This window comes from Bubalus kerabau, chromosome 6 (genome assembly GCF_029407905.1).
Source record: "Bubalus kerabau isolate K-KA32 ecotype Philippines breed swamp buffalo chromosome 6, PCC_UOA_SB_1v2, whole genome shotgun sequence".
Taxonomy (NCBI): Eukaryota; Metazoa; Chordata; class Mammalia; order Artiodactyla; family Bovidae; genus Bubalus; species Bubalus kerabau.
Genome location: NC_073629.1, coordinates 75,530,721 through 75,554,422, shown reverse-complemented (window position 1 = coordinate 75,554,422; position 23,702 = coordinate 75,530,721). Strand labels below are relative to the sequence as shown.

The window sequence follows — 23,702 nt, the reverse complement described above, 5'->3', positions numbered from 1 at the left end:
TTTGGTTATCATAATCATGAAATAGTATCTACAGTATATATTAGGCATGGTACTAAGGTGCTTGACATAAATGCACTCATCTTCACAATAACCTTATTCTGCTTCCTTTGATATGATCACATGATTTTTCTTCTGTAGCCATTAATATAATGCACTGGTTGATTTTCAAATATTGAGTGAGCTTTTTATTATTCAAATAAACTCCACTTAGTCATGATGTTTAATTCTTTCTATATATTGCTGAATTCTATTTTGCCATTGTTTTGTTATGGATTTTTGGCATTGGTATTCTAAAGGATATTGATCTATAGTTTTCTTTTTCTTTCTTCCTTTCCTTTTTCTTTCTGCTTTTTGTTTGTTTGTACTGTCGTTTTGTGGTTTTGTTCATAAAATGGAAAGCTTTTCCTCCTCTTCTATTATCTGGAAATTAATGCATAGAATTACTGTTAACTCTTATTTAAACATTTGATAGAATAAATAAGATTCATCACATAACATTATCCAGTATAACGATCTGGGCCTAGAGAATTTTTTACTGGGAATTTTTAAATTACCGATGCTAACCTTGATTGTTTCAGGGCTATTCAAATTATCTAATCCATATTGTGTGAGTTATGGTAGTTCGTTTTTTTTAAGAAAGTGGAATGATCCTAAGGGATGAGATGCGGAGGGAGGTGGAATGGAGGTTCAGGATGGGGAACACATGTACACCTATGGCTGATTCATGTGAACGTAAGGCAAAAACCACCACAATATTGTAAAGTAATTAGCCTCCAATTAAAAAAATTTTTTAAGTGTAGACATTTTAAAAAAAAGAAAAAAGAAAGTAGCCCATTTCAAATTTTTTGTAGAGTTATTAGTAGTGTTACCATATTATCCTCATGATATCTGCAGAGTCTGTAGTGATATCCCCTTTTTCTTGATTTTGATAATTTGTCTTTTTTTTTCTTTTTCAGTCTTGCTAGATGTATGTCGATTTTATTGATCTTTTAAAAACAGCTATTTATTTTATTTTTAGTTAATTTTAAGTTCCATTAATTTCTACACTTTTAATATTTCCTTCTGCTGGCTTTGGTTAATTAGACTCCTATTTTTCTAAGCTATTGAGGTAGTATCTCAATTATGGACTTAAAGGTGTTTTCTTTTCCAGTATATGCACTTTGGCTTTGTTTTACGAATTTTCATTTACATTCAGTTCAATATTTTATTTCCCCTGAGACTTGTTCTTTGGTCCATGAGTTATTTAGAACTACATTTTTAGCTCCCAAGTGCTTAAATATTTTCTTTTTATCTTTCTATCATTCATTCCTAGTTTGATTTATTGTGATTGGAGAAAACATTTTGTGTAATTTCAGCTCTTTTAAATTTGTTGCAATTTATTTTCCAAATCAGGATATAGTCTATCTCAGTGAATATACTGTGGGAACCTGAAAAGAATGTGTATTGTGCTCCTATCAGCTAGAATGTTCTATAAGTGATTATTAGATCTGGTTGGTTGATGTATTGTTGAATTTTTCTTTTTCTTCATAATTTTCAGTCTAGTTCTTTTATCAGTTGTTGAGAGGGGCATGTTGAAATCTCCAACTGTAGCAATCAGTTCAGTCACTCAGTCATGTCCGACTCTTTGCAGCCCCATGAACTGCCGCATACCAGGCCTCCCTGTCCATCACCAACTCCTGGAGTTTACCCAAACTCATGTCCACTGAGTCGGTGATGCCATCCAACCATCTCATCCTCTGTCGTCCCCTTCTCTTCTTGCCCTCAATCTTTCCCAGCATCAGGGTCTTTCCAAATGAGTCAGCTCTTCGCATCAGGTGGCCAAAGTATTGGAGTTTCAGCTTCAACATCAGTCCTTCCAGTGAATACCCAGGACTGATCTCCTTTAGGATGGACTGGTTGGATCTCCTTGCAGTCCAGGGGACTCTCAAGAGTCTTCTCCAACACCACAGTTCAAAGGCATCAATTCTTCAGTGCTCAGCTTTCTTCACAGTCCAACTCTCACATCCATACATGACCACAGGAAAAACCATAGCCTTGACTAGACGGACCTTTGTTGGCAAAGTAGTGTCTCTGCTTTTCCATATGCTATTTAGGTTGGTCATAACTTTTCTTCCAAGGAGTAAGTGTCTTTTAATTTCATAGCTGCAGTCACCATCTGCAGTGATTTTGGAGCCCCCAAAAATAAAGTCTGACACTGTTTCCACTGTTTCCCCATCTATTTCCCATGAAGTGATGGGACCAGATGCCATTATCTTCATTTTATGAATGTTGAGTTTTAAGCCAACTTTTTCACTCTCCTCTTTCACTTTCATCAAGTGGCTTTTTAGTTCCTCTTCACTTTCTGCCATAAGGGTGGTGTCATCTGCATATCTGAGGTTATTGATATTTCTCCCAGCAATCTTGATTCCAGCTTGTGCTTCTTCCAGCCCAGCGTTTCTCATGATGTACTCTGCATAGAAGTTAAATAAGCATGGTGACAATATACAGCCTTGACGTACTCCTTTTCCTATTTGGAACCAGTCTGTTATTCCACGTCCAGTTCTAACTGTTGCTTCCTGACCTGCATACAAATTTCTCAAGAGGCAGGTCAGGTGGTCTGGTATTCCCATCTCTTTCAGATAGTACCATAATTTTACTTCATAATCAAACATAATTTTGAAAATTCAAGAAGAGAAAGAAAGCTCATTTTATTTACCCATATATTTGCTTGTCATGTTCTTTTTCCTTTCCTAATGTTCCAGGTTTCTTATCATTTTTTTGTTTAGAAAATTCCTTTAACCATTATTTTAGGATACATCTAGTGGTGACAAATTCTCATTTTCCTCATCTGAGAATATTTCAGTTTTTCTTTGATTGCTGAAGAATATTTTTCAGGAATATAGGATGTTGAGTTGACAGTTCTTTTTCTTCAGTACTTGAAAAATATTGTGGCACTTTCTTCTGTCCTCCATGGTCTTTGATGAGATATCCAGTGTAATTCAAATTGTTTTTCCTCTATGGGTAAGAATGTCATGTTTCTCAAGCTGCTTTTGAGATATTTTTCTTTCTCTTTAGTTTTCAGAAGTTTAATTATGACGTGAATGTGCATTGATTTCTTTGTGTTTACCCTGTATGGGATTTCTCTTAAATCTATAGGACTATCTGCTTCTTAAATCTATGACTTTCCTTTTGCCAGATTTCAGAATTGTTCTGCCATTATTTCTTTTAATTTTTCAGCCTGACTTCTTTCTCATCTGTTTTGACAATATTACTGTTGGAACCTTTGATTGAGTCTCTGGTACTCTGTTCATTTTTTTTCTTAGTGTTTTCTCTTTGTTAGAGACTGGATAATTTCTACCATCCTTTCAGTTTTGTTTTGTTTTTTTTTCTCTTTATTCTCTACATTATGATGTTAAGCCCATACACAGAGCTTTTCAGTTATTATATTTTCTAACTGTAAAATTTCCATGTGTTTCTTCTTTACATTTTCTGTTTCTTAACTAAGACATTATATTTCTTTGGTGGGTTTCTGTTCTTTTATTTCTTTCAAGCATGTATGTAATTAATCACTGAAGCATTCTTTATTGTTGTCATAAAAATCTTTTCAGTTAGTTCTAATTTCTGTCATCTCAGTGTTAGTATCTATTGTTGGTGTTGGTGTTTTGTTTTTTTTTTTTTTCATTGTTTGAGATCTTCCTTGTTCTTGGTATGGTTAAAACCTAGACATTTTCATACTATGTTACAAAACTCTGAATTATAGTTAAATCATCTGTTGCAGCTGGTCTTCTCTGACACCACTCCTGTTGCCTCATTTTGGCCAAGTTGGGGTACAAGTCCAATTTTTTCATTTAGAATCCAGTGACACCTGAGGCAAAGTCTCCTCATTTTTGTTACAGGATTGAAGTTTGGCTATAATAGAGCAATTGTTATCTAAAAGTTTTCTGTCTTGCTAAGATGCCCTTTTTCCTTTGTCCTTTGGCTAGAAAAAAATAGGCTTTTGTTGGGGCTTTCCTCATCTATACTGGTTGGCATTTTGGGGATGTCAACTTTTTCAACTTCTAGTCCGGGATATATGACACAAAAATAAAGCCTGAGAAATTTACTACCATGTTGTTACTTGGTCCTTTGCCTCTTCAGTCTATGTTCCAGACTTTTCCTATATTTGTTTATTTATAATGTCCAGTGTTTTTCATTATTCTTAATGCAGAAACGTGTCTACTCATCTACTTGAAGCAGAAATCCTACTGTCCTGATTTCTAACACTTAACCCTATGTGTAAAAAAAAAAAAAAAGGTACTACAGAGTATATATTGTAGATTGTAACTGATAGAAGTGTTTTGTTGTTGTTGTACAAAATTATTGAAACCAACTCATGTAAATGAGTACTGCTGTTTCCTTGAAATCAGTTACTTAATTATTCCTTGTAGATGTTTCAGTTACTTAATTATTCCTTGTAGATGTTTCTGTGTTGTTGACATTGCTCCCAAATATCTTTATAACTCTTTTGAACTTAATTTTAGAAAATGAATTGTATCCATTTGAGTATTCTCAGTGGCATAAATTGTCATCCTTTGAGCCTGTGTTTAATTTTTGGAGGCAATTACAAGTGGTCCAAGAGCCAAGATGAGTAGTAAAACAGATAGCCAAATTGAGTAAGACACTTGTCAGTCTTTTCTAAGAAAATAGTGTGAACCACAACTTGATGTAGTGAAAAAATATCATCTATTTTATATCATACAAAACCCCCCAAACACTTCAAATTTCCACAGAATAATGAGCTGTTGGATAAATTGCATATGAACAGTGCCATTTGGTATCAAATCACATTTTTTTCCTGTGGCTTTGACATAAATATTTCCTTTGGATGTTTGGAGTTTTTCTCTGTAAACCTTGACAGTATGTTTTTGGGTCAACTTGAAAACATCATATTCCATACTATTCTCCTCAAATACATGTTATTCTGTTCAACCTCCCCTTGAAAGTTCAAAACAAATGTCAGATCTTCTCTATTTCTTTTTATCATTCAAAATGTGCAACTCAACCTTTATAGAAAACTTCATGTTCAAATTCTCCTTCAGTATGAGTCAATGTTCTCATAGCTAACCCTCTACTTGAACAAATCCAGTCTCTTGACATTTTCTACATTTTCATCAGTCCTTTATACTTTTTCATGAGCATCCTTATTACTTTCTCAAGCTTCTGTGCCAGTCAGAAAAACTTCCTCTTTATAGTCCCTCCACACCACAATTGTTCTGTTAGATGTCTTGTGTCATTTATGTTTGGTTAACTTCACATAAAATTAGTGTTAATTCTTTGCTTTCTATAGCTGTCATTACCCATCCCCATTTATTGCACCCTGTAGCCCCAGTAGAGGGTGAAAGAACTGCTGCTGATGTGAGCAGAATCATTTTACAGAATGTTCCTTCCATGCCCAATTTATGTTTTGCCAAGCCATCTGAGAACATGATGAGCATTATTATTTTACAATCATGAGAAGATTGCTAAATACACAGAGCATCCTCCTATTTGCTTAAGTATAAAGTTCTAAGTCACATACATAGGATCTAAAATTAGATAATAGACCTAATTCAAAAAGTAAAAATGGCTCTTTAGCAAATTAAAGGACTGCTAAAGAAATTTGATATACCCTTCCTCAACAACCTGATACTTTAGTTCCTTTTTGTGGTTCCTTTTCATTTCATAGTTCAACTATTGGAGGGAGAGAGACAATTTGGGGGAAAATGTTGTTGCACTATAATTTTGCATTTAAGAACATGAACTCTGATTGTCAGACAGCCTTGGTTCAAATCCTGGTCCAGCCAGTTTCCCAGTTGTGCAAATTACTTGGGACAGTTATATAACTTTTCCAAGCCATAGTTTCCTCCTCAGTAAAATTAAATATTAAGAGCTAATAATAATTAATCCCTTAATACTATTGTAAGGGTTAAAGGAGATAATATGTATAATGTAAGTTTTAGCACATTGTCTGGCACCTAGTGTTTGGATGATAGCCATTGTTATAAGTTACAGTGCCAGTTATTAAAGATGTTAAGTATGATATGGTGCTTGCCCTGAAAGGCTTCAAATCAAAGCATAATTAAAGCTCAAACTTTCCAATTAGAAGGCTATAATATAATATGTTAAAACTATAGCATACAGTTTTTTACCTTTGAGTAGACCATTATCAGAATATTCTAATCAATGAAATTGTGGCTAAGCAATCATTATTGATTATCTCATGTGAATTATGCTCATGGGACTCGAGCTATGTTCTGGATCCCCTCTAAATTTGGGGGGTATAAAAATTCTTTTCTTGTCTGTCACTTTCAATTAAACAGCCAGTCTTCCTCTTTCCCACTGGCTCAAGCACTAACTGAAGATCCATGAATACTACATCAATGGAGACAAGAAGCGGATATAAAGTCAATTGATTGTTTAGTAGTCAAGCCAGTCAGTCTTAGTCAGCCTATACCCCCAGCTCCTCTAAGTCCAGGAAACCATTTTCTCCAAGTAACTCAGCAGGCCAGTGAGTTCATTCAAAGTACAGTAGCTCAAAATGTGATACCGGGCTTATCATGGTTTTCCTCTCCTACCTAACAAGAGAACATGAAATTCCGTGGAGGTACGAGAGAATGGAATTTGCAAAAATGAAATACTTGACCAAAAGTGTGTTCAGTCTTCTAGAATGACTGAGAAAGTTGTGACATCTTTCATTTAGATTTCTGAGAAGGGACTAGATATATTAGAGAAATACACATTTGCCTAATTATGAGTTTATCTTAGTTGTGCTTATGATGTCATAGTTTTGTGATCCCTGGTTACATTAGACAGTATTGGTATGATAACTGTTTTGATATTGTGCTGTGTTTGATATTGTGCCTGAAACTTCTTTTTGCATCTTTTCCTCCAATTTCTCGTGACTGAAATATCTTTACTATTTTTGAATGTAAAAAAAAATTGTGCATGATAAGATAATCAGTTGGATACCTAAAATGTAATCAAATGATTTTTTACTTTGCCTTACATATTGCCAAATAGTAATTTTTAATATTTTCTTAGCTGAAACACCTGTTGTTTGAAATCAAACAACATGCCTTCCCTCTCCAAATGATTTTCCAATAATCACTGTCATCTCCTTATATCCCTTATGTTGCTCTTCTTTAAGAACTTTAATGAAGTCATCTTTTCCTTGAATACTTGTTAAATAAATTTTCCCTGTTCCTCCAATCTGACTTTTTCATAGTAATCAAAAATCTTGATTAGTCAGGAAAATTCACAAACTTTCATAACTAATGAATTCTTAGTTTTAAATTCTTACTTTTAAATTCCAAATTGCCTACCCTTAAAGCATCAATAAGAAAGACAATGAATTCAGAAAGATCCTTTCATAATGATGGTGTTGTACCTCAGATCCTTTCATAATGATGGTGTAGTACCAAGCACAACATTAATATATAATTTCAAAAGTATTAAGGATGAGCATTCATTTCCCAAGTTAGACCTCCACATTAAACCATGCTTAATTTTAAAAGGCATGTTCTAGGGGACTTCACTGATGGTCCAGTGGTTAGGACTCTGCCCTTCCATTGCAGGGGGCATGGGTTCGATCCCTGGTTGGGGAACTAAGATCCCCACAAGATGCCTGGTACAGCCAAATCAATCAATCAATAAATAAAAGGCATGTTCTGGTTATCACCTCACAAACAGAACTGCCTCCTTGGAAGGAAAGATGTCAAGTAGAATGACTCAAGAAACCCATGCTAGAATGAAGGTGAGAAAATGGAGTGAACAAAAAACTGGATTAGATTTTGTTTCATGTAAAGATTGGAGACCAAACTTTCCCATGCCCTTTCTCCTCTAGCAACTATGCTTGTTAAAGCTGCTCAGTCGTGTCCAACTCTTTGTGACCCCAAGGCCTATAAAGGCCTTGGAATTCTCCATGGAATTCTCCAGGCCAGAATACTGGAGTGGGTAGCCATTCCTATCTCCAGGGGATCTTCCCAACCCAGGGATCGAACCAAGACTCCTGCATTTTTCAGGCAGATTCTTTACCAGCTAAGCCACCAGGGAAGCCCAAGAATACTGGAGTAGGTAACCTATCCCTTCTCCAGTGGATCTTTCCAACCCAGGAATTGAACTGGGGTCTCTTGAATTGCAGGTGGATTCTTTACCAGCTGAGCTACCGGGGAAGCAACCACACATGGATTGATAAATGATCGCTGTTGCTTTAAATGGGGTACTGATGAATCTCTGAAAGCTCATGTCAAGATCTGCATGCAGAGCTCATTTTAAAGACCTTTGCATAACTGGGCTTCCCTCGTGGCTCAGCTGGTAAAGAATCCACCTGCAATGCGAGAGACCTTGGTTCAGTCCCTGGGTTGGGAAGATCCCCTGGAGAAGAGAACAGCTACCCACTCCGGTATTCTGGCCTGGAGAATTCCGTGGACTATTTGGCCCATGGGGTCACAAAGAATCGACAGGACTGAGCAACTTTCACTTCACTTGCATAACTAGTGCCTCTACAGGCTAGACACAAGAAATCCACGTGATTAATTTTAATGGAATTTAAAGATTCCCAAAAAAGTATTCTTGGTTTAATAATAGAGAAAATTAATAAATATCGATTATACTCACCAAAACAAGCTTCCTATACGTATGTGTGGCATAAAGACAAATATGGAATTCAATTCTTTTGCTCAGAATTAGGAATTAGTTTCTATCATTTCCCCCCGTGTTTCACATATTACATTTCTCTCCCTGCCATTATTCAAAATGAAATGCCAGATGGTTCATCTCTTTATTTTTTAAGTTGTGACTTTTTCTTCTTGAAATTTTTCAGACTGAACTTTGTTCCCTTAAAATGGGGGTTAAAATCACCTTTGATAAGCTGTCAGATGACTACGAATGTATTTAATGTGACCTTGCTCTGATATTAACATTTTCACAGACCACAGAAGGCAGAACCTTACTGTTTTTTCATTATCCTTTACTGCTATGGCTGAAAGCCCAAATGATGCTACTTTTCTTACTCTGTGCTCTTTTTTCCCCCTACTTTAATGACATCCTTTCAATACCACGAATCTTCTGACAGATTATCTTCTCCACAGGCAGGCAGCCACATCCAGACCTTGATGGGCTCCCAAAGCCTTCAGCATCGTAGTCGGGAGCAGCAGCCGTATGAGGGAAACATAAACAAAGTGACCATCCAGCAATTTCAGTCACCATTGCCCATTCAGATCCCCTCTTCACAGGCCACTCGGGGACCTCAGCCTGGACGGTGCTTAATTCAAACTAAAGGGCAAAGGAGTATGGATGGATATCCAGAGCAGGTGAGAGAAGTTCTTATAATTGATGAATTTTTAGGAAATGTTTGGGTAAGTCCCAGCAGTCCATGGTTTGCCTTTCCTCATTAATGCAGCTTGAGACACGTTAATGCGTCACCATATTGAATGGATTGAAGCCCTCTTTGTAGCGATTTTACTGTCATTTTCAATGGTTGAGATCTACAACATATAGTAATTGATGGTTGGTTAAAATGCCCATTTCACATAGAGAAAAATTGATGAATTGGGATAGTTTTTCTGGTTTATCCTGCACCTTCTTCTACCTGCTCTCAACTCTGATTTAGCTCTTCAGCACAGCTTTTGAACATTACAAAGTGCTTCAGTGAATTAGGTGTATTTACCAAGGCCTTTGGTGAAATTAACAGTGTATGAAGTAAACTGTATATTCCCTTCTATTTATGGGAATTTTTTTTTTAGGTTTTATCTTCTAATTGTTGAATAACACAGAGATAAATCTTTGCTATGATCAAAATGATAAAGCAGTTATGAGGGAAATATTCCCGAAATGCTCCAAAAGCTATTGATAAATACCATGTAGTAAAAAAAAAAAAAAAAATTGCTGCTCTTCTGACCTACCTAAAATTAGGATTTGGTTTTCCATTGTAAAATCTTATTTTCTTCCTTGAACATTGAATAGGCTCTCATCTTTTGAGTCATATTAAGCTTAGAAAGTAAGACAACAAGATCTTAATACTCTCAGAAAATTAATTTCCCTTATTTCATTCTGCAGATAATAAGGCAAAGCTCCTACTGACTTCACTAACCCCTTAATATGGTTTGTAAAGGTTTCACTTTATTATTGCTTACTCCAAGCTTCACAAATCACCCTTCTCATTTTCTAAACATATCAAATAAGATTATCTTCGTTCTCCAGCTTTTTCCTTTATGCTATTAAGAGTCATTTATTATTTGGATCCCAGCTGCTCTAGAAATCTCCTGTGTTTCCTAATACCCTTCTTGAACCTGAGATTATATATTAATCATTCTCAGAATCATGGGTTTTTTATGATAATTTTCTTCCTATCTTGCCTTGATCTAGGCCAAGTGTTAGATTTAAGGTAAAATAAAGCAGACAGATGTCTTTAATCAGATAATGAGTTGAGGTTTTTTTTAATTCTCTAGATATTTTTAAAAGTTAATAAAGTTTTAAATTATGCTTTACCACAGGCATCTTAGGTTAAAAATTGTTCATATCCTCTTCACTACAAATACCATAACTTCAATCTAATTCTCTGATTTAATTATTCCTGTTGTTAGCAGGCATAATTAATAAAATAAGTTATTACAAAAGTTATTTCTCCCACAATCAGCACATTTAAATCCACTGAGATCAATGCCTTCTGTTTCACCTACTTTTAGTGATAGGGTTAGTATTGTTATTTGTTGTTTAATTGCTAAGTCCTGTTTGACTCTTTTGCGACCCCATGGACCACCAGGCTCCTTTGTCCACGGGGTTTTTCAGGCAAGAATACTGGAGTGGATTACCATCTCCTTCTCCAAGGGTTAGTATTAGCATGCAGTTATTCTGAACATTCTAAATTTAAAGGCCTTTTAGCGTTATTACTCCAAACATACATAAATTGTATAGCTTGACTTAATGAGAGGATTACTGTTTTAATTCACATACTTATTAAATTTAAAACATCATAGAGAATGCATTTATAGTCATTGAAAGTGTTTTGCAGCTCTAAAAACATGAGATGTCTTTCAATTTGGGAGGTGAAAACTTAAACATTCAATGTTTACATTAAGAAAAGTACTTAAGTGTAATTACTTTTTAAATTTCCAGGTTTTTTTCTGCCTTGGTTTCAGGCTGAAATGGTTTGGAATGCTGAGATAAAAACTTTGGAATGAACATGAGGAAGTCTAAGGAGACTTTAAACAAATAGTACTAGTCCCCAAACGATGCCCCCCCCTTTCCCTGAGTTACAAATCCAGAGACAGTTTCTCAGAACATTTTTTATGATTCAGACTAATAATTATCCACTACCAGCAACCCACTCCAGTGTTCTTGCCTGGAGAATCCCATGGACGGAGAAGCCTGGTAGGCTGCAGTCCATGGGGTCGCACAGAGTCGGACACGACTGAAGTGACTTGGCGGCAGCAGCAGTGGCAGGCTGACATATAGTCATCCTGGCTCATTACAATGTGCATCTCTTCCCAACTCCACCTTTGGTGACATCACACAGATAAATTGAAATTGTGAGGATAATTACACTAGGGAAATCAGCAAACACTACAAACCAGGGCCCTCACCTTCTCTCAGCCAGCTCTTAAACATTTCCCAGCACATCACCAACTACTACACTGTTTTTTTCATATCTGCCTTTTTCTAACCTCTCCACTTCTTCATTCAGCTCTACAACAAGGGGTCCCCAATCTTTTTGGCACCAGGGATTGGTTTCATGGAAGACAATTTTTCCACAGACCTGGGTCGGGGGATGGTTTGGGGATGATTTGAGCACAGTAGAGTTCACACTCCTGTGAGAATCTAATGCCAAAGCTGATCTGACAGAAGACGGAGCTCAGGTGGAAACGTGAACAACGGGAGTGGTTGAAAATACAGATGAAGCTTCACTCGTTCATCTGCCACTCACCTCCTGCTGTGCAGCCCAGTTCCCAGTGGGCCACGGGCTAGCACCAGTCCACGGCCCGGGGGCTGGGGACTCCTGCGCTATAGCATTCAAAGAATACTAGAATACTGGGAATAGGTCTCAGAATTTGGAGTTTGAGTTTAATGGTACCTTTTACTAAAGTGTGTGATTCTGGCCAAGTCTTTAACTTTTTCATGAGGTTCTGTTTTTCTCCTTATAAAATGAGAACATTACCACCCACCAACAACACTCAAAAAGTTTTGGGGATAGTCAAATGATTCAATTTTACACATACACAGGCACATGCAAAATAAGTTTGGCACTAAAGAAATTGGAAACAAAAGAAATAGAAATATAAGATTTTAAGAATTAAAATACTAGATGTTGCTTAATGATTATCAGTACCAACCTCCCTATACAGGTAGAAAACAAACAAAAAGAGGCTGAGGAGATTATATAATTCACTCTCATAATAAAAATACTTTATGTATTGTTTACATTCCTAAGTCATTTTTCTTTTGAAAATTCAGACCTCTCTAATATATGTGTGTATGCGTTAAAAGCAAGACGTTTTCCGTATTTAGCAAGAAAAAATGGAGAAGAATATTTAAAACATTTAAGATTCTGTATAGTTTCACATGAAAATTATAGAGCAATGATTGAAGTGCAAAGACCCAGGAAGTAACTGACAATTTCTAACATGAGTTTTAGACATATAAATCAAAATACTGTATCTTCATAAGACATTTCTAGTGGTGCATTAAAAAGACCAGTAAAACAGTTTTCTTAAGTGATTACAGCAACAGTGTAAAATTTGATCAAGTACGTATAGAAAAAACCTAAGTCATTCATAATTTTTAAGTGCAAGGAGACATCATAAAAATAGTACCAATAGATATGCTAGGTATAGCATAATAAAGTATAGTAATTTCTAATAAAGTTTGGAGATTTTTACTTTTACAAAATAATCACTTGGGATATCCCTGGTGTAGCAGTGGATAATGCTTAATTATAATTCTTCATTAAGATTATAATTCTTAATAATCACCCACCTGCCAATGCAGGGGACATGGGTTCGATCCCTGGTCTGGGAAGATTGCTCATGCTGCAGAGCAACTAAGCCTGTGAGCCACAAATCCTGAGGCCCACACACCTAGAGCCGGTGCTGCCCAAGAGAAGCCGCTGCAATGAAGAATGACCCTGCTAGCCACAACTAGAGAAAGCCCACACAAAACAATGTAGACCCAGCACAGCCGTAAATAAATGAATACATAAAAACTTTTTAAAAAGTAATCACTTATCGGAATGCTATAGGTATAAACGACACAACCAATTGCAATGAATCTACATTTTATTTTTAAATTCAGGGAAGAGAAGTCTGAATGAAAATAGGAAAAGAAGGGACAACACTTGCCATATATTAAGTGCCTACGGTATTCTTGCCTGGAGAATCCCAGGGACAGAGGAGCCTAGTGGGCTGCCGTCTATGGGGTCGCACAGTCAGACACGACTGAAGCAACTTAGCAGCAGCAGCAGCAGCAGCATGCCATTTATATTACATACAGTGTATCTGTGCTATATATACCAGGTACCTCGCACACAGGCCTGGCTTCAGGATGTGTGATCTGTAGAGCTGCACCAAGTCCTGCACTTGGACGGGCCCTGCACTTGGCTTAATGCTCTGCTGTCACCAACTTGTAATTCTTAATAATCATTAAACAAGGAGTCTCATGTTTTCATTTGGCATCAGGCCACACTAATTATATAGCTTGTCCTGATTACATATACTCTTGCACTTAGTCCTCACAATAATCTTACTACTTTTTATAAATGAAGACCAAGGCACAAAGAAAATAATTTGTGAGAGGTATAACTGGTCAAGCTGAAATTTTAACCCAGGGCTGTCTAACCCAGAACCCAAGTTCTGTGTGCCAGTTTTACTATTAAATTAACTATATGAATCAGACACTTGCTGTGGCCTCAGTGTCCCCTTCCATCAAATAATATTAATAGAATCTGTTTCAACTACAGTTCAGAGTTTTAGAACTGCTTTAAGTTCAGTTCAGTCACACAGTTGTGTCCAGCTCTTTGCGACCCCATGAATCACAGCATGCCAGGCCTCCCTCTCCATCACCAACTCCTGGAGTCCACCCAAACCCACGTCCATTGAGTTGGTGATGCCATCCAGCCATCTCATCCTCTGTCATCCCCTTCTCCTCCAGCCCTCAATCTTTCCCAGCATCAGGGTCTTTTCCAATGAGTCAGTTCTTCGCATCAGGTGGCCAAAGTATTGGAGTTTCAGCTTCAACATTGGTCCTTCTAATGAACACCCAGGACTGTCCTCCTTTAGGATGGACCAGTTGGATCTCCTTGCAGTCCAAGGGACTCTCAAGAGTCTTCTCCAACACCACAGTTCAAAAGCATCAATTCTTCGGCACTCAGCTTTGTTAATAGTCCAACTCTCGCATCCGTACATGACCACTGGAAAAATCATAGCCTTGACTAGATGGACTTTTGTTGGCAAAGTAATGTCTCTGCTTTTCCATATGCTATCTAGGTTGGTCATAACTTTCCTTCCAAGGAGTAAGCGTCTTTGAATTTCATGGCTGCAATCACCATCTGCAGTGATTTGGGAGCCCCAAAAAATAAAGTCTGACACTGTTTCCACTGTTTCCCCATCTATTGCCATGAAGTGATGGGAGGATGCCATGATCTTAGTTTTCTGAATGTTGAAGCCAAAAAGTTTAAGCCAACTTTTTCACTCTACACTTTCACTTTCATCAAGAGGTTCTTACGTTCTTCTTCACTTTCTGCCATAAGGGTGGTGTCATCTGCATATTGAGGTTATTGATATTTCTCCCAGAAATCTTGATTCCAGCTTCTGCTTCCTCCAGCCCAGCGTTTCTCATAATGTACTCTGCATATAAGTTAAATAAGCAGGGTGACAATATACAGCCTTGACGTACTCCTTTTCCTATTTGGAACCAGTCTGTTATTCCATGTCTAGTTCTAACTGTTGCTTCCTGACCTGCATACAGGTTTCTCAAGAAGCAGGTCAGGTGGTCTGGTATTCCTATCTCCTTCAGAATTTTCCACAGTTTATTGTGATCCACACAGTCAAAGGCTTTGGCATACTCAATAAAGCAGAAGTAGATGTTTTCCTGAAAATCCCTTGCTTTTTCAATGATCCAGTGGATGTTGGCAATTTGATCTCTGGTTTCCCTGCCTTTTCTAAATCCAGCTTGAACATCTGGAAGTTCATGGTTCACGTATTGCTGAAGCCTGGCTTGGAGAATTTTGAGCATTACTTTACTAGCATGTGAGATGAGTGCAATTGTGGGGTAGTTTGAGCATTCTTTGGCATTGCCTTTCTTTGGGATTGGAATGAAAACTGACCTTTTCCAGTCCTGTGGCCACTGCTGAGTTTTCCAAATTTGCTGGCATATTGAGTGCAGCCCTTTCACAGCATCATCTTTCAGGATTTGAAATAGCTCAACTGGAATTCCAACACCTCCACTAGCTTTGTTCATAGTAATGCTTCCTAAGGCCCACTTGACTTCACATTCCAGGATGTCTGGCTCTAGGTCAGTGATCACACCATCGTGATTATCTGGGTCATTAAGACCTTTTTTGTACAGTTCTTCTGTGTATTCTTGCCACCTCTTCTCAATATCTTCTGCTTCTGTTAGGTCCCTACCATATCTGTCCTTTATCAAGCCCATCTTTGCATGAAATGTTCCCTTGGTATCTCTAATTTTCTTGAAGAGATCTCTAGTCTTTCCCATTCTGTTATTTTCCTCTATTTCTTTGCATTGATCACTGAGTAAGGCTTTCTTATCTCTCCTTGCTATTCTTTGGAACTCTGCATTCAATTGGGTATATCTTTCCTTTTCTCCTTTGCTTTTCCCTTCCCTTCTTTTCACAGCTATTTGTACAGCCTCCTTAGACAGCCATTTTGCTTTTTTGCATTTCTTTTTCTTGGTGATGGTCATGATTCCTGTCCCCTGTACAATGTCACGAACCTCCATCCATAGTTCATCAGGCACTCTGTCCATCAGATCTAGTCCCTTAAATCTATTTCTCACTTCCACTGTATAGTCATAAGGGATTTGATTTAGGTCATACCTGAATGGTCTAGTGGTTTTCTCCACTCCCTTCAGTTTAAGTCTGAATTTGGCAATAAGAAGTTCATGATCTGAGCCACAGTCAGCTCCCGGTCTTGTTTTTGCTGATTGTATAGAGCTTCTCCATCTTTGGCTGCAAAGAATATAATCAATCTGATTTCAGTGTCGACCATCTGGTAATGTCCATGTGTAGAGTCTTTTCCTGTGTTGTTGGAAGAGGGTCTTTGCTATGACCAGTGTGTTCTCTTGGCAGAACTCTATTAGCTTTTGCCCTGCTTCATTCTGTACTCCAAGGCCAAATTTGCCTGTTACTTTATGTAGATGGAGTAGGTACTGACTGGAACTTACATAAACATGTCCAATGATTTAAAAAGCAAAAATACTCAACAAATGGAAAGTTTTATTATCAATAAAAATTTACCTCTGTATCCCTTAGTGTATCCCTAAAGAGCTAATGAGTTTCTAATATGATTAAAGTGAGTTCCATATACCCCTGAAAATACATAATAAATTCTGCTACCAATGATATTGAATGGATTTAAATGAATGTCATTTTGTAGCTAGCCAGCACACTTAACTTTTTTTAACCTTAAAGAAGCACTTAGTAAACTTTGATTTTCCTCCTGAATGATGAAACTATCTCAAATTTCAAACTACCCTTCACAATAAGACAAGGCAAAATATCTAAGAATTCTAATTTAATACACTTATTTTTACATATTCATTTTTCATAGAAATTAAGTAGAAAGTCTGTTTTCAACTCTATAATTAACATAAAATATATGAAAGTGATTTTTTAAAGCATAAAGTACTATCCAGATTCAAGGTATTAGTTTCTGTAAACTAGAAATCTGATGTATAATAATGGATATCTTTTTTTAACAAATTACCTTCAACAAACTCATGTGCATGTCACTTGAAGTGCATTATCAGGTAACTCTACTTAGAAAAGGGATTATATAAATGGCCCAATTTTGCTCTTTTATATGGCTGAGTAATAAATATTCCATTGTATATATGTAACACATCTTTATCCATTCCTCTGTTGGTGGATATTTAGGTTGGAATCTATAAAAATGATATAGATGCCCTTATTTTCAAAGAAGAGATAGAGACAGAGGTAGAGAATAAATAAATAGATATCAAGAGGGAAAAGAAAAATGGAAGGAATTGGGAGATTGGGATTGATATATATATATACTATTGATACTATGTATAAAATAAAGAGCTAACGAGAACAACTCTATAGCACAGGGAACTCCATTTAATGCATTGTGATGATGTGAATGGGAAGGAAATCCCAAAGGAAAGGGATATATGTATATGCATGGCTGATCCACTTTGCTGTACAGTAGAAACTATACAACATAGTAAAACAATTATTTCAACAAACAATAATTTTAAAAAAGAAAAAATAAGGGATTATAATGCATAAACTATTTTGATTATTGACAAATATAATAGAGAAACATAGAATTGTATTAAACTGAGTTGAAGAAAACCAGAGAGTAAAGACTTGACTCCTTTCCATTCCACATGAAAACTCTTAGCCATCATATCCATTTTCTCAGCTCCTCCCTTTGTTTCCCAGTGCAAGTGACTATTTACCTTATCCTCTTCTTCTCAGTAAAATAATAATACTTTATATCAGTTTTTCTCAACCTCAGCTGTACTTTAGAATCTTCTCAACTTTTTTATTGTAGTATAGTTGATTAACAATAATATTTTAGTCTCAGGTATACAGCATAGTGATTCAGTATTTTTGCAGATTATTTGTCATTATAAGTTATTATAAGATATTGGCTATAATTTCCCATACTATATATCTTTGTTGTTTATTTATTTTATACGTAATGGTTTGTTTCTGTTAATCCCATACCCCTAATTTATCTTTACCCCCTAGCCTCTTCCCTTTGGTAACCACAAGTTTGTTTTCTATGTCTATGAGTCTGTTTCTGTGTTGCATATATATTCATTTGTATTATTTTTTAGATTCCACATGTCAGTGATATCCCACAGTATTTATCTATCTCACTTATTTCATTTAGCATAATGCCCTCTAAGCCCATTCATTTTGTTGCAAGTAGCAAAATTCTATCCTTTTATATGGCCTTTTATATTGTGTATATATACTACGTCTTCTTTATCCATTTGTCTGTTGAAGGGCACTTGGGTCATTTCCAAGTCTTGGATATGGTAAATAGTGCTTCTGTGAAGATAGTGATTCATGCGTCTTTCTGAATTAGTGTTTCCTGGATATAGGCCCCGGATTGGAATTGCTAGATCATATGATAGTTCTAGGCTTCCCTGGTGGCTCAGATGGTAAAAGAATCTGCCTGTAATGCTGGAAACCTGGGTTTGATCCCTGGATTGGGAAGATCCCCTGGAAAAGGGAATAGCAACCCACTCAGTATTCTTGCCTGGAGAATCCCATGGACAGAGGAACCTGGTAGACTACAGTCCATGAGGTCACAAAGACTCGGACAGCACTGAGTGACTAACACACATATGATAGTTCTATTTGAGTTTTTTGAAGAATCTCCATACTTCTGGAGGGAGGTTGTTCAGGAGCTTTGAAAAACACTAATGTCCCAGCCTCATTCCCAAAGAAACTGATTTCATTAATCTGAATGTGAGCTGAGTGATGGGAATTTTTGAAACTCCCCAGGTGCTTCTATTGTGTAGCTAAGGCTGGGAAGTGATACTTGAGATATTCTACAGCTCAACAATTTACCAACTGAATAACATATTGTTATTAACACTATTTAGAAGCATACACAATTCATACATAACTTGTTGAATATTTTAAAAGAAACTGAAATAAACTTTTTCTCTTTTGCAAATGTATAAGTGAAGTGTTAGTCACACAGTTATGTCCGACTCTTTGTGACCCCATGGACTATAGCCTGTCAGGCTCCTCTGTCCGTGGAATTCTCCAAGCAAGAATACTGGAGTGGGTTGCATTTCCTTCCAAGGCAAAGCATATTTGTATATATAGAACACATAGACTCCAAGCATAAATAGGAAAGAAAAACAGCCTGATGCTTCAAATGTTTCAAAATCCTTTCATATATTAACTGATTTCATCAACCAATAATGTGATGGATAGAGCAGTTCCTGTTTTATTGACTAGAAGCCTAAGATTTGAAGAAGCAGAGCTAGAATTAAAATCCAATTTCATGAGTGTACCACATTATGGCCAAACACAGGGGTCAAGAGTAAGCTCACACTGGAAGAATAAAAATATAAAAAAATACGCTCTAGAGTTTCTGTCTGCCCGAGACAAGAAAGAGGACATACCTGCTAATGAACCTCATACATCAGGATGGCCAGAGCTGCAGAGCTGTCTCCTACCAGGAGTATACATTCAAACTAAAGTTTGTGCCTGAAAGAGGACTTGTAACATTACATTAGAATTATATTAGAATAAGCTCTATGAGTTATACAAAGCAGTTCCCATCCATCATATTCAAGGACAAAAAAAACAAAGCTCAGAAACCCTCCCTGAAGCAGATGCTGTAGTGTACCCCAGAAGAAATCATTTTTAATACTTAATAATATGTGGAACATATAATAATTCATGAAGCCATTGGCTAAGACATGATTTCAGACATTTCTTCAGATACTCTGATCAGCTGCCTGACGGGCTCACAGGGTCTCCAAGTGAGGCTTTCATCTATCGGGACCAAGTGAAGAAAAACCCATTATTCTGAATGCTTAATAGTTTAATATAAGAAGAAAAACTTGGAAATATTTTGGGGTTTTATTTATGAATTTTTAAATTAAAAGGCAATAATTAAATAAAAATTATAGAAAACAGATATTAAGATGGTTTTAATGTATATTATTTACTCCAATGATTTCAGGGACATCCCATACCTCATCCTGTTCCACTTAAAATACAGCTATTAATTCATATTTTCCTCATAGAATTTTATTCTTCAGTAACCACTCCAGTGTTCTTGCCTGGAGAATCCCAGGGACGGGGGAACCTGGTGGGCTGCCGTCTATGGAGTCGCACAGAGTCGGACACAACTGAAGCGACTTAGCAGCAGCAGCAGCAGCAACATTAGTACTGCAATTCTGAAATTACAAATCATAGTGTGACACAAATAATGTCTAACTCATCACAACCAATTCTACAAATTGACTTAAGAATTTTATGCAGTTATTATAGATAGTGGCATTCAGTAAACACTGTAGTAGGAATCAGAAGGCCTGTCTCAGTGTTCCACTAAATATATGTATGGTCTTGGTTTCCGTAAGTGCAAAATGAAGGAAATGAAGTGAATAACCTTTTAAATTCATTTACATACTAAAAAAAAAATGAGTTTCTATTTTCTAGAAACATATAGAGTTGGCAATTTTTTTCCTGAAAATCTAGAAAATGCTACTAGAAGGATTTTATTCATCAACTTCTCTTTTTTAAAAAAATACTTTTATTTATTTATCTATTTTTGGCTGTGCTGGGTCTTCATTGCTGCATTGGTTTTTCTCTAAGCTGTGAGGAGCAGGGACTACTCTCCAGCTGCAATGCACAGGTTTCTCGTTGCAGTGGTTTCTGTTGCTGCAGAGCACAGGCTTCAGTAGTTGCTGCACGTGGGCTTAGTAGTTGTGGTTCCTGGGCTCTAGAGCAGGAGCTCAATAGTTGTGGCGCCCGGGCTTAATTTCTCTGAGACGTGCAATATCCTCCCAGATCAGGGATCAATGTCTCCTGAACTGACAGTTGGATTGTTTACCCCTGAGCCACCAGGAAAGCCCCTATTCATCAATCTTTCTATTAGGATGTTTCTTCAAAAGAGTTAATGAGCAATTTAGTTGGACTTGCATCTCTAATTCACAACAGAAAAAAAATATGAAAATGGATAAAAAATAGTAATTGTTCTTAAATATTTATATATTTTCTAATTATTATACTTTTTTGAGCCTATTACATAGGCTTCTTAGAAATTCTGGAAATGCAGAGTTTTATGTAGATTTTATATAATTGTTTAGAATTCTTTACCACACAAGCCTTGTTGTATAATAACCCATAATACCAGGTACTAAAAGTAAAAGTAGCAGCAAATTTAATTTCAAGCTTAACTTCAGTACCACGAAGCATTCTCTCTACTTCTGTCAAGTCCCATAGTCAGATCCCCATCATCATCTCTCAGCATGTGGCTTGACCTCTTTCTTTAAATTTTCTTCACTTGGCTGTCACTGTTCTACTTGTTTTCCTCTTTCCACACTAACCTTTCCTTTTTTTTTTCCATTAAGATGTTTCATTCAAGAGTGGGTTCTCTGACCCAGATTTCTTTGTTCCTTTTGGGGGGTATAGTTGCTTTACAATGTTTCTTTTGACCATGCTAAATTTAAGAATCCCTTGTAGCTCAGTCAGTAAAGAAACTGCCTGCAGTGCAGGAGACGTGGGTTCGATTCCTGGGTCAGGAAGAGCCCCTGGAAAAGGAAATGGCAACCCACTCTAGCATGCTTGCTTGGAGAATCCCATGGATAAAGGAGCCCTGGCAGGCTACAGTTCATGGGGTCACAAGAGTCAGACACGACTTAACGACTAAACCACCAAAGACAGAAGAGCCTGGTGCCCTACAGTCCATGGGATTGAAAAAGAGTCAGACACGACTTAACAACTAAACAACAAGTTTCAGAAATTCACTGGACATTCAGATTGAGATATCAACAAGTGGGTAACTGAATATAAACATCTGAAGTACAGAGGAGAGGCCAGGGCTAGAGATATATAAAATTTGGAGTCATCCATCCTGGAGCTGAATGAAACCCTATAGGTGTGTGTTGTTGTTCAGTCACTCAGTTGTGTCTGACTCTTTGCAACCCCATGGACTGCAGCACTCCAGGCTTCCCTGTTCTTCACTATCTCCTGAAGTTTGCTGACTCTTGTCCATTCAGTTGATGATGCCATCCAAGTATGTATGGATACAAAAGAGAAGAGGGTCAAAGTCTGAGCACTGAATCACTCTATCATTTAAAGGTCATGAACAGAAGAGGAGCCAATAAAGAAATCAAGAAAGAATGCCCAGTTTCTGCTGTACAGTGAAGGGCCTGGCCACTCTTTTTTCATTTCTTTATTGGTAGAAAAATAGCTCAAGAGCTTCAAACCCTCTCAGACTTAAAACTAGCAAGATAGAGCAAGATTCTCTTTCCTGAAAATCCCAGTAGGCTTCTCATTTCTCCTATTTGATCAGATTACCTGCCCATCCTATAATAAATGATATTTTTAGGAGATAGAGTGCTTTGTTTTAGGTCTAGATAACATTATTCACTGAAAGCATAGAGACTAAGAATAGAGAAGTGAGTGGTTTTCAAAGAGAATTGGAGATGATAGCTGCCAGACAAAGAATGAATGGCTCTTGAGCAGCAAAAACAGCAGGTATCCACTGAAAGCTTCATAAATACACACTGCTAGCAAAGGGAATGGTCTCTAGAACAAAGCACAGTAAGCAAGTTAACTACAGCATCACCAGGTATCTTTCTGTAATGCAACTCTCTAATCCTGAATTACACCTCACACACATCCATGCATGTGCATGTACACACACATGTTGTTCATATATATAAACACACAAGGTACAAGAATTTCCTTAATCTTGTTACTAGGTTTTAGAGCACTGCAAGACCAAATCAGATCACTGAATTCCAGAGATTATAGATTATGATTCACAGAGCCTCACTGCTACATAACAATCCATTTTGTCACTGGCTTCTCCATGACCCAGTATTTTAATTGGAACAAGATCAATATAAACCAGAATTACCAAGTAGTCAAATGATAGAAGCAGACTCCACAAGAAGCAAATGCACCATTTATTGCCAAACTGTTGCCAATATCTTAAGTCAGAAATTTCACTCATTGATATCAGTAACTTGATAGAAAATAGAAATGCTGATTTTCACTAAATAAGCTATTTATTAGCCTCCTAGATCTGACCTTTTGCTAGAACACTGCATTTCCTCTTGGCTAAACTTCTTTACTTTCAGACTGCTCCTTGAAGTATTCTCTGCTCTTACATTTCATGGCCCCTTTGGGCCTTACCAGACAGGTGGAACTCCTTATATGTGAGATGAGTACTGTCTCTGACATGCTTTATGGGACACAACAGCCGCAACACAATCTATTAACCATAGCATAGCATGCCCAAGAGGAGTCTGGCTTGAGATCAGAATGTATGGCTGTTTGTCACATTTATAAAACCACAGTGTCATCTTTATTATTTCTATTATTTAAAAAATATATTGAAGCAGTTCTTCATATACCTGGCACATATGAAATTTATTTTCCTTAGATTTTTAGTTCTTTCCAGATTGACAATATTATAAAATAGATATAGTCACTACAGGAGAATAGCTGAAAAGTGTTCTCAGCAGTTTACTTTGTAAATAAAATCTGTTGCATATGTTTCCTTTCAGTTTTTATAGTGGTCTGGAGAAAGCCAGAAGTGTGCATACCTTCCACATATTACATTGTAAAATATAAATTTTCACATTAGAAAAATACAACCCCAGTTTAAAATAATTTAATTGGAAATGCACCAATATACTGGAAAATATAAAGGTAAAATATGTAAGTCATGTTTAGTTCCTTTCTTCTCATTTTCTAATTAATGACAAATAACAAAAAAGGACTACTAGGTGAAATGGTATGT

At 36.7% G+C, this 23,702-nt stretch overlaps 1 protein-coding gene across 3 annotated transcripts in view; it reads left to right on the top strand.

The window, feature by feature from the left end:
- Positions 1-23,702, top strand: part of LRRC7 (leucine rich repeat containing 7) — a 433,465-nt gene that overhangs the window by 366,339 nt on the left and 43,424 nt on the right. For all 3 annotated transcript variants that reach the window (XM_055585502.1, XM_055585503.1, XM_055585504.1), the window contains one exon: positions 9,087-9,308. In XM_055585502.1, coding sequence (XP_055441477.1) covers positions 9,087-9,308 — 222 coding nt within the window. The remainder of the gene's footprint in view (positions 1-9,086; positions 9,309-23,702) is intronic.